This window comes from Paramisgurnus dabryanus, chromosome 24 (genome assembly GCF_030506205.2).
Source record: "Paramisgurnus dabryanus chromosome 24, PD_genome_1.1, whole genome shotgun sequence".
Lineage (NCBI taxonomy): Eukaryota > Metazoa > Chordata > Actinopteri > Cypriniformes > Cobitidae > Paramisgurnus > Paramisgurnus dabryanus.
In genome coordinates, this window is record NC_133360.1 from 14,879,944 (window position 1) to 14,891,322 (window position 11,379).

The 11,379-nt window shown below is 38.6% G+C and overlaps 1 protein-coding gene across 1 annotated transcript; it reads right to left on the reverse strand.

Annotated features, from left to right (window-relative positions):
• Window positions 1-976: 976 nt before the first annotated feature.
• Window positions 977-9,221, reverse strand: map2k2a (mitogen-activated protein kinase kinase 2a). Its single transcript, XM_065246558.1, has 11 exons — window positions 8,640-9,221; window positions 8,347-8,557; window positions 8,002-8,148; window positions 7,774-7,851; window positions 5,844-5,895; window positions 4,927-5,051; window positions 4,517-4,730; window positions 4,293-4,357; window positions 4,102-4,163; window positions 3,832-3,877; window positions 977-2,638 (listed from the first exon to the last, which is right to left on the reverse strand). Exons 1-11 carry the CDS (start codon window positions 8,720-8,722, stop codon window positions 2,528-2,530), a joined length of 1,194 nt encoding a protein of 397 aa, XP_065102630.1. The 5' UTR covers window positions 8,723-9,221; the 3' UTR covers window positions 977-2,527.
• Between the last annotated feature and the right edge of the window lie 2,158 nt (window positions 9,222-11,379).

Genomic DNA, 11,379 nt, shown 5'->3' on the forward strand with positions numbered 1-11,379 from the left:
CATTATGAAACACTCCACAAGTTAATACTTTGTAATAAATAAACGTACTGATATTTTATACTCACCAAAATCATGTTGAGTAGGGCGATGAGTACTGTCGATCAGCAGGACAGACATCGATCACCATCCACCACTTAAGAGACACGTTCACTGGTTTACCTGTTACCCGACTAAGTGTTTCTCAAAAAAAGAGCCGTACATGACCTCCCTGCGAGAGACTATACAAGTGAGGACTCTCCCATAAAACAGGGAGTGGACGCAGAGGAGCGTAATTTTGTATGTCACTGAATTACGCTTAAATGCAGCAGCATTAAATCGGAGATTTTTTGGGCACATTAGTCATTTAGTAGTTACAAACTAAATTTTCAACAGTGATTGCAAAAACATTATATAAAAACATGCCTCTCCAGCTTGGTTTTAAGACACGGGCTTCTCTGGTTCTTTTATATTTTAATGTTTTAAACGCCACAACTGGAAGGACTTTGTTAAGCTATATGCACGTCAGGTTTAGTAATCTAAATATAAAACATTCATTAATAAAGGTTTAAATTTAAAATCTAAGAATGACGACACATGTACATATTTTATTAAAAAAACGTTAGTACCAGTTAGGTCAGCTTGGGGGAACACAACATAGTTACAGCTATGAAACAAAAATTTACACAGCAAATTGGTTGAACTGATCTAGTTGACAAGGTTAGCTGCAGTTTGCAACTATTAACCTTACCAGAGCTATTAAAGCTTACCAGAACAACACCTAACGAATTTACTTAATGGTTTAAAAAATGTGATCCTTAAAAGCAAAAAGGCACTCAATGCCACCTTGCATGATGCTTAACAAGTCCATTTAGCTTTGATTATATTAAGTATATGGCACGGCTTTGTGCATTACTGTTTTAATGTATTACTTTTAAAAACATTTAAAAATTCATTTCTAATTTCATCACATTCATTCATTACAATAAACAACAAATAATCATTCACAAATAAGTTTTATTTTTATATTAGAATTGTATTCAACACATTCCATATGGTAATAAAATGACTTATATCCTCTTCTCTACACTAGTCAAAAAAACATAAAATGCTATTCTTAAGACTGAAAAACAGTACCGTGTGTACTGTACATATATTTTTATACACAAATGTGATGATGCATTCACATCGAAGCTGAATGCCAGTGTGCGAGTAATACAGTCTCAACTTTACTGAAAAGTACTAGAGAGAGAAAAATAAGAAACACCAAGCTATCCAGAACAAGTGGGCTTAGCCACATTTCACAATGCCCATCTTTAACACCCGTGTATTTATAAGACCAACTAATACGTCAGTAATCTGCTGAGGTTTATTTGATCTGCATAGCACTGTAAATGGCTGCCTGAGATGTTACTTTGCACTTTACATACCACTAAAGATCAGTCTCAGAGTTCTGGACTTGGTTGGTGTAGCTTAGATGTGGGAAATCACTAATGTCAGGTGCAACCCTGGTTGTACTGGAGTCATATCTTAGAAAACTAAACACTGATGCATAATTTAAATAATTCTTCCCAACTATACCTTTCTGATGACAATTTTAAAGTTAAAAAAGCAAGAAACCGTTCGTTATGAAGATGAGACCAACAACATAAAAAAACTAAGAATATCAAAAAATTAGAACGACGTTGAATTCATGTTTGAGATACAATCTTAAGGGAATTAAAATGTGAAGATATATAATTTAAATCAAACACATGATCAGGATCCAATTTTTCACCCTTAAAAAACAAAAACAGTGCGATAAAGAGCATCTGACACAAGGAACTCTAATTATAAGTTTCTTTACTTTGCTAGCATGTGCAAAATTACAACGTAGTCATCGGTTGGCATGATAACATGATAACATGGCCATGCACTAGCACTGCTACCTGCAATGCAAAAGATGAACACTCATACATGGTACCTGGGATGTTATTGATTTGGCCATCATACATTTAGATCACCTTTCAATTTAACAAACTTGTATGATCCACAGTAGCCCTCTTTGGTTTTAAATATTTTCTAATGCAAATGGCAGTTAATTCTTCAATGTTCGCCACTGAACCAGGCTATGTGTTTAACACAGTGTAATGATACCTGCCAATAAATAGCACTCCAGCAACAAAGCATAATATTATGGATTTATAAACCGACCCTGAATAGACATCAACATAAAATTAAGGAAATAGCTATTAAATGAACAAAAACCCAGCTGATCATGACCCATTTTGGACACATTCCTGAAAAATCTGGACTTTAAAAATACAGCCACGTCATTTCAGTGACTCAAAGCTCCTTATTTAAATGACTAAATGTTCCAACACTAGGGGCTCCATTATAAAACGATGCCCCAGAAATCACAGCAGCAGAAGGGAAGAGCAAGCAAAGAACGGCAAAAGAGCGCACAGCGTTGTGACGGAGGCTTACAAGCATACAGGCCTGTGAGAGAAGAGAGGAGCAAAGTTGAGCGGAGGATGAGAATGACATGAGTGGCTATGCTGTGAACCAGCGTTCATTCGACGCTATGAGTAGGTGTGCTGGGCTGATGAAGGCCCATGGTTTTACACATCCATCCAGCAAAATCCACCTCCTCAACCTCGGCCCGCTTGATGAATGTGTGGCCCTGGATACAAATATTACATGATCATTTGCTTTGCCAAATAACTGTTGAACTGATCTATAGGTTCATAAAGCAATGAATCTATCATCATCAAATACAAGTATTGTCTGTGATAGATGATCTTACTTAAAGGGATACTCCAGCCAAATATCCACATTACCCCATAATTTACTCACCCTCAAGCAATCCAAAATACATATGTCCATCATCTTTTAGTAAATGCCTTTACTCTTCCAAGATTTTATGAAAACAGGGATCAGGCAACAACTTCTTACTTTAAACCCCAAAAAGTGCATTCATTCTTCACAGAGGTAATCCACATGGCTCCAGTGGATAATTAAAGATCTTCTGGGGGTAATCAATGCGATTTTGTAAGAAAAATTTCCAGATTTGGAACTTTATTAAATGTAATAAAAGGTTTCCGGTAACGGCACCATCTTGGACTCGCGCAAGAGTTTTAGCGTCGGGAGCGTTTATTGCCATGGGTACATTGTGCAGTGAGTTCAAGATAGCGTGTCATTACAGGAAGCTTGTTATTATAGTTTAAAAATTTTAAATGTTGATATTATTCTTACAATATCGCATTGATTACCTGCAGAAGACCTTTATTAACCCCTTGGAGCCGTGTTAAGTACTTCTGTTGAAGGACGGATGCACTTTTTATGCTTCAAAGTCAGAAGTTGTTCCTTGATCCATGTTTTCTCCCATTATAAGCTTGGAAAAGCAAGGACATACTTACATTACTTAACTCCAAATGTGTTCGTCTGAAAGATAATGGACATATGTATCTCGGATTGCTTGAGGGCGAGTACATCTTGGGGTAATTTTGATATTTGGCTGGAGTATCGCTGTAATACATTAATATCCTGTTGTGAACTACAAGCATCAGAACTGGCTCAAGCTCCCAAATGAGTGGGAGAGGGAAAACATTTCAAATTCAAGTCTTAACTCGAGTTACTCTTGTACAAACGTGGCCAAAAATTGGGAACCACGCGTTACTGGTTCCAAAAGATGTATTAGGCTCCAAAGAGCTAATGCCCATTCAAACAAAGTATTTTCACTTTGATGGGTAACAAATGTTGTTGTTAAGATCCTTGAAACAAACCCCTACCAAATGTTATCATGACTATCCTAAGTCAGTATAGTATTAAAGCTTTATATTTATATTAAGCTACCATAAATAGAAATGTACGTACCATTAGCATCTTGAGGTCAGCTCTGTCAGCGGGGTTCTTAATGAGGCTGTGAAACACAAGAAACAATCAATACAACAAGCCTAAAACCACAAACCAACACAATTGTTAAATCAGAAGTCTGTTAAGTTGCAATAAGTGGACTAACAATTTTGGCCATTTGCCTAGTCAAACTTCTTAATAAATATACTTTGACATACAACACAGATTTCATGTTTAAACAAATGACAAATAAGAGTAATGAGAACCCCCACACACTGCAGGGAAGCTCACCATTTTGTCACAAACTCCTCAAAGTCAGTGGTAAAAACGCCATGGGGCAGCTTGGGTGGCGGCTGCAGATGCAGAAGCAGGTGGGGAACAGATTAAGGGGGAGTTATTGGAGTTAAACCACTATATAACTTATTATATAGAAGGCAAAAAAGACAAAGAAAATAAGATGCATGCTAAGCAGATTCTCTGACCTCATTGACTATGTAGTCCAGTAGCTCAAATATAGCCATAGCTGGCCTACTGTCCATTCCGTGTCCTAGGGGAATAGAGAATTTGCAAGACTTAACTAAAATATGTTTTTACATAGGAACTGCATTAGAACTACTCTGTTACACAAAATTGTATTACAAGCACTGCATTAACTTTACTGTACTATTGTGAAGTGAAGTAGAAAAACAAAAAAATTAGGTCTTACCGCTGACTGGTCGTCCTGGAGGCCTTGGTCTCGGGGACATGCTGTGGCCTTCTGCCCCACCTGCGTCCAGTACTGGTCGGCCAAATATGGCCTCCAGTTCTTTGGCATCGGGTGGGGGGATGGGGTAGCGTCCAATAGCCAGCTCAACCAGCGACAGGCCCATGCTCCACACGTCTGACTGAACCGAATAGTGTGTGCCCTGGAGTCTCTCCGGCTGTCAAGGCAAAGAGCAGAGAGCAAGTCAAAAGCTGTATCAGGATGGGGCCCCGCACCCTGCAGGTGGCCAGGAGGAGTGGGTTTAAACTTGGCGGTGACTTCCTTCTCGCCACATGGAAGAATCCTGGGCACTGGCTCAGGACTTGGAACAAGAAGGGCGGGTGGTTGAGGAGGGAAGTGGGAGGGTGACTCACCGACATGTACGACCGTGTTCCAACGAAGGAATTGGCCATGGAGTCGATGAGCTGGCCACTCACGCCAAAGTCGCACAGTTTGATCTCACCACGCGAGTTCACCAGGATGTTGGAGGGCTTAACGTCTATAGGGACAAGAGAGAATACGTTAGAGGACCGAGACAGTCGGAAGCAGTACCACCTGCCTTTTCTTGCTTAAGCCCCACTTAAATGCCCTTTTTCTTGCACGCCCAGCAAAAACATTTCACAAGATGCTTTGCATACTGCAAGCTAGCTCTGACAATATTGTTGCAGTGAAGAGAAAAGAAACGAAAGTGCTTGCACTTTCCACCTCCCTCCATTTAAACATAGGGCAAGAGGAGCAAATAACAGTGTGGACATGCAATGATTCCACACATGGAGGGTCCTTCTTCGGCCTAACACCCACTGGGAGGGGACAGAGGGGTGAGAGTGGGAGAGAGAAAAGAAGGGAGGGGGTTGCAGGGCGCGGCTGCCATGTAATCACATCCGAGAGGCTGTAATTACCGACTGGGCTCTTCAACAGCTCCATGCAAGAGAGCGAGCGTTCCCTGCCACAACAGCACAACTATAGACCTGACCCTCCCTGTCTAACCCAACAAGGTTCCACCAGACCCTCATACGCCTAGCAGTATGAATGCATCTTTAGAAACACTGATTAGAGTATCATTTTTAAGTACCTATATAGTTCAGATTAACAGTTTGATAAAGTCTCTGGATGGTGTATGGAAGAAATTAGAATACCATTTAAAAAGTAAGGACTAATCTCTCCATAATAAATATTAGAAAGCTTCTTATGAGATTTTAATAGCTGCATTAAGGGGCCACTTCCTGCCCATCTTGCACATGTATGCATATGTTCTCTTAGATATTAGCTAGGAATGTTGCTCTGAGTGTACCTCGGTGCATTATTTGGTGCTTCTCCCGAAGATATGCAAGTCCTCGGAGTACCTGCGGAAACAGTAAAGCGGAATCAGTTAAAACACGTCATTCACAAATATCATCAGAGGGGTTTATCGTGCAGCTGTCATTGTTAACTATGTTGCACTGAACTTCCTCTGTTAACAAAACATGTTATGTAGGCTAGTCTTTATTAATCTTGCTTTGTGATGCATTTACTCACAATACATTCAATAAATAGTACTCTGCATATTTGTTTGGTCTTCGTGATAATGTCAAAAAACTGAATAGAATACGTTTTACAGGCCATATTATTTAACACAGATGAAATAAGCTAAGAAGTGTTTGTGGATGCTTTAGTAAATTATATTAAGTCCAGTAGCATGATAAACAAAATTGGTTATAAAAAAAAACTGTATATAAAAAGCGATCAAAGAATGATCACTGAAACATTTCATCGGAAATAAACTTTGTTGTTTAAGATGAAAGCATGAGTTCACACTTTTAAGCGAAATGCCCCAGTGATTGATTAAAATGCATCTGAGTGGCCATTATATTCCTAAGCTCAACAGAAATGTCTGTGATTGGTTCAAATGCTTAATGCTGCAAAAAACACGTATTAAGAAATATTTGATGCAATGAGGGCAAATCTAAATGTGTAATTATGTAATCTACATGCTGTAATCAAACAGATTGTCAATGTATAAAACATATATTTTGGTTCATCATGACGTTTATTGAGCTGGCTTGTGCAATTTCAATCTGATAGTCTCCGGATAATGTGACTTAATTTTTCAAGGCACATACTGCAAACATACAGGTCCAGGAAACATATTGGGTGATGATGCTTAATATGTTTAATAATTATTTTTTAAACCTTAATTCTACCAATAAAAACTTACATTTACAGCCATAGTATTAGTGGCGTTTAGATTAGGGCTGTAACGATTAATCATGCAAATGCGCATTTTCTCAATTAATGAATTTTAATGAATTACAGTGAAATCCCAGCACATCCCAAAGCTAGGGGGCGCTCTCGTGCAGAAACTCCCTTTGTGCCACAGAAGAAGTAGCATTACAAACGCTATTCCAGGAAATGTCTACATGAATATTTATATCGCTGTTCTTCAGATTGTTTTAGGTATTTTCATGATAATAAAGAATATTTTAAATGATTTGGTTTAACGAGTGTTGCTTTTTTAAATGCACACTATAAACGAATGAAACTCATAATGATTTTAGATTAATAAGAACTTTCTACTGACCAAATGCCGTAGTACACGCACAAGCTGTGCATGAAACACAGAATCGCAGCCTTGCAATTCAGAATCGATTTCAGACAGGCATTTTTAATGGGGCACACGATTAATCGTTACAGCCCTAGTTTAGACATACTTGTCTGTCTTCAAGAACCCATTTACAATTAGGCTGGTTTAGGCTGATTTCAACACAATGCATTTAGGCATATATAGATGCCAAGCACAGCTATTTGAAACAGAGTAACAGAGTTTTTCATTACTACAGTCCAATTAATAGGCTAAATTAAAACTGTACTTTAATTGCACAAAACTATTACATCTTTAACAAACAGTGACACACGCATTACGCATAATAACAGAAACATTGTTCTCAGCAGGCAGTTTTAAGGTCTGACATTAACAGCCTTTAAATTTATTACTGATGGCAGTTACAAAAGCATTGCTTGGACGGCTGCAGTGGCAGGGCTTAAAGACGATGAATTTAGAGCAACTTCTAGGAAAGCGTTAATGTGCTAAAACCCTCTCTGAGAAAGTTTCCCCCTCCCTCTTTATATAAAGCACAACCACTACAAAATTTGACAAACTCACTTGTTAATGTAACTAACATAACCATGTATGCTATTATTTCAAAGCAATAGAGAAAGATGTTAGAAGAGACAGTAATACTTACAGCTATGCTAACTTTTCCAAGAATTTCCTCAGGGATTCTTCTGGCTTCCTTAAGCACTTGATCCAAGGAGCCTCCATCCTGTGGAAAGACACATTTTAGCGCGTGAAAACACTTAATAGTTCACAAAATGCAAACTACTACCCATCAAAAAAAATGTATGACTTCAGTCTAAAAAGCGTCTAACATTATCTATGAACAACAAAATTAACCCCAGTTCTGTTTTCTCACCATATGTTCCATACAAATGCTGATTTCTCCATCGCTGTAAAAGGCGCCGTAAAACCCTACAATATATGGTGAATTACACTCATGTAGAACCTGCAGTTCTCGTATAATCTGGTTCCTGATGGCTGGTTTGATTTCCAAATGAATGAGCTGTAAAAGACATTAAAGAGTTCAGTCTTTATAACCTTAACAAAAAAGGCCAAGTGCAGCGGGTGATTTACATTATATTTAAATACAGATGCTTTTATACAAAGTGATCTAGAGTAAGAAAATGATCTGTTTGTTTTGGAGCAAACCCATGAAATTTTGTGCTCTATTAAAAAAAAAAAAATACAGGTCAACACATACCTTCCTGGCCATGACCAGTCTTGAGGGCTTGTGACGGACCTTATGGACCACCCCACCATTACCAGCGCCAAGTTCACATATGGGTTCAAAATCTTCATCTTTAAGCTCGCCAACCTGGGCTTTCTGGGTGAGAAAAGCTTCGAGCCGCTTCCTTTGCTGTTCGTCCAAATCCAGCTCCCCCAACTTCCTCTGCAAGGCCTCCAGGTTGGCTCTGTAGACCATGAAACAGCTTAAGGTGAGACATGCTGAGGTAACCAAGCAATAGTCAAATATATAACAGATTATCTACTCACTCTGCTGCAGCATCTATGTTGGTGGACTGCCCCTCTCCTGTGGGGGTTATGATCAAGGGGACTGGCTTTCTTTTGGGTGCCATATTTGTCCTCTATCAATATCAAAGAGAACTAGGTGCCTCTGTTTACATGCAATCCCTCAAATTGCAACCGAGCACTCAAACCACTGTAATAGTAAGTGAAGTTTCTAAGATCTTTCAACCGCAGATTTCAACACCCTGTCATGCCTCCAAAAGCTGCACTAAAGAGTATAAGGGTGACAAGCCAGTGCCATAGGCGCAAAAGTGCACGAGGGGTGTAGGAAAGCAGTTTATTTTAGAGCGTGCATGCCTCCTCGATACGGCCTCTGACTCTCGAGCGCTCCCACAGACAAACGGCGGCAAATAGACAAGTTAGGCCTCTCGTTCGCAGCCACGGGACTGCCCACGTAAAGCTGTCCGAAATGGTTTGGCCCCGAGGATGCGTGGTTTCGTTCCTTCAAAAGTCGAGTTGAAATTTCCCCCAAGAAAAAGGAGGGGTGAAAAAAGTCCGGTCAGGAAGCAGACGCTCTCCAACCAAGAGGAAGCGTCCACGAGCTCTCGAGAAAACTGTCGTCAGAGAGCTCGAGTTATCGCGAGATTTCACCCAGGCAGCGCATATTTGAGCAAGGGTAACATCTAGTGGTCGACTAAAAAATACAATATCCATTATCCTTTACAAAAAACATAATTACCGTAACTTAACTATGATTTTCCTACAGTAGTTGTAGTTAAACTATGGTATTTGTAGTCAAATTAGTAACTAAATATTTACCTTTTGAAATTTTACCAATTTTTCTGCTGTGAAGTTTCTTTAGGTTGTAGGAGTGACATCATGTAAAATATTTAGCTGATACAGCTCTGTGTCATGCATGGTACAATAAAATACTTTTCGGTCTGTATTATTAATTTTTGATAATAATGCCATATGGAAAATTAGTAACTATGGTATTTTAACTAAAAACTGTTTAAAGCCCCACCTAACCTAAAAAAAGGACCTTAAATGTGTTTCTATCAGAAAATGAGTCACCAGTGTGTGTGCAGAAACATCCTGTTATTACACAAATCCATCTATTCTTCTATGAGATGTTTCTTAATTCTTATTTGTGCATCCTCGTTTCCTTTCCTTGCTTCCTTTCCTCGTGTCCACACTCCTAGGATGCAAGCGAGGAAAGACGCGAGATCGGAAAAGACGAAGTATTAAGTGAAATGATATCCTTTTTCCTTTCTCTCTTTATAACGTTTATTATCTGTTATCAAATTATCAACTGCATTAAAAACCCCTAATATTTAATAAAATAAAGTTAAATACATACTTGAGTTATAGTTCACATCCTTACTACATTAAAATAAAGACATTCTTAAAAGTGCTGTAAAATTTATGTCTATACCACTGACCATTTATATAGATAGGTGGTTTATACATAAATGTTAAATATACAATCTGACACGAGTTTACATTTACAATAATTTAATGATTAATAGCAATTTATGTGTGTTTAATGACGTGACGATCTGAAGGGGGGGGGGAGATTTATACGTGCGTCAGGTTAAGTTGATAAAACACTTATGCATAGGATACACCAGCCCGTTACTCCTCGTTCCTCACCTCCTTGCAGTGCAGTTAAAGAATTGAGATGTCCTACAAGATGGCATAGCTGGATTGGTATCCGGGTCGTAGGATGTAGGAGCGAGGAAGCATATTGAGAAGGACCCTCTGTGTAATCTCCTTTAAACCGCAGCAGTCACACAAAACAGGCTGTTGGGGAGCATGTAGTTTAACCTTCTGCCAGAGACACATGTTTTGATGTAGTCCAAAGCACATGTATAGGCACTCTACCCCCTACTTTGCATACAGAGAAGGGAACAGAGGCTTTCTTTGCATTTAAAGAGATGCGCACACAAAAAAACGTTGTTCATTGCAGCCACAAATGGCCATGTTCAATTTTGTATAAAGAAAGATCTGTGGTGTATTTTGGGCTGAAACTTTACAGACACATTCTGGGGATACCAGAGACTATTTTAATATTGCTGAAAACACATAGGTTAGGGGCCCTTTAATGAAAGTTTTTTTTTTTAAAGACAATATCAGTGATGAAATTGGCAGAGATTTACTGAGAAGTATTTGGTGAGGGGACATAAGATTTTTTTCCAAACAATAAATGCAAAAAATAAGAGATGCACCAATAATCAGTAACGGTTGATAAAAGCAACTATTCACACTATTGGCTGATAGCCATGGTCAATATATCCTGTAATATAAAAGAGAACAAGGAAATGCAATGATTGTGAGCTCTGTGAATATTTAAAAAAAAAAAAACATGTGCGACTAGTAAATTTGACCTTTTTTTGTGATGTGACAATGAATTAGAAACAGCCATTGTACTTTCTGCATCTATCATTCAAGTATTTATTACTAATACAGTGGAAATGAGTAGAAATGTGAATATTTGGTTAACATGTTGATTTACGGTGTGTCCCCCTAAATTTTCTGGTTGTGCCCCTAAAATTTCCAGTTAGGGGCCACAATGTGCTCCTAGTGAAAAAGGTTAGTCTGGAGCCCTGAATAAATGTTATTCTGATATTGTGTAAATGATCATCCCCAACCACATAATAATTTCTCTTCTAAGATATTAATCAAGAATAAAATGGTCTGAGCTCACGCCAGTCTGATGCGCGCAAAAAAAATCAGCAATCACTGTTCGTGTCAATCTTACATCAGT

What these genes read in the sequence shown, in the direction of transcription:
- map2k2a (XM_065246558.1), bottom strand. Translation starts at nt 8,722, where the DNA reads ATGGCACCCAAAAGAAAGCCAGTCCCCTTGATCATAACCCCCACAGGA. An exon ending in GAGGAGTTTGTGACAAAATG is followed by an intron (nt 3,878 to 4,101) that starts GTGAGCTTCCCT and finishes TGTGTTTCACAG; the next exon opens with CCTCATTAAGAACCCCGCTG. An exon ending in CTGACCTCAAGATGCTAATG is followed by an intron (nt 2,639 to 3,831) that starts GTACGTACATTT and finishes ATTTGTATCCAG; the next exon opens with GGCCACACATTCATCAAGCG.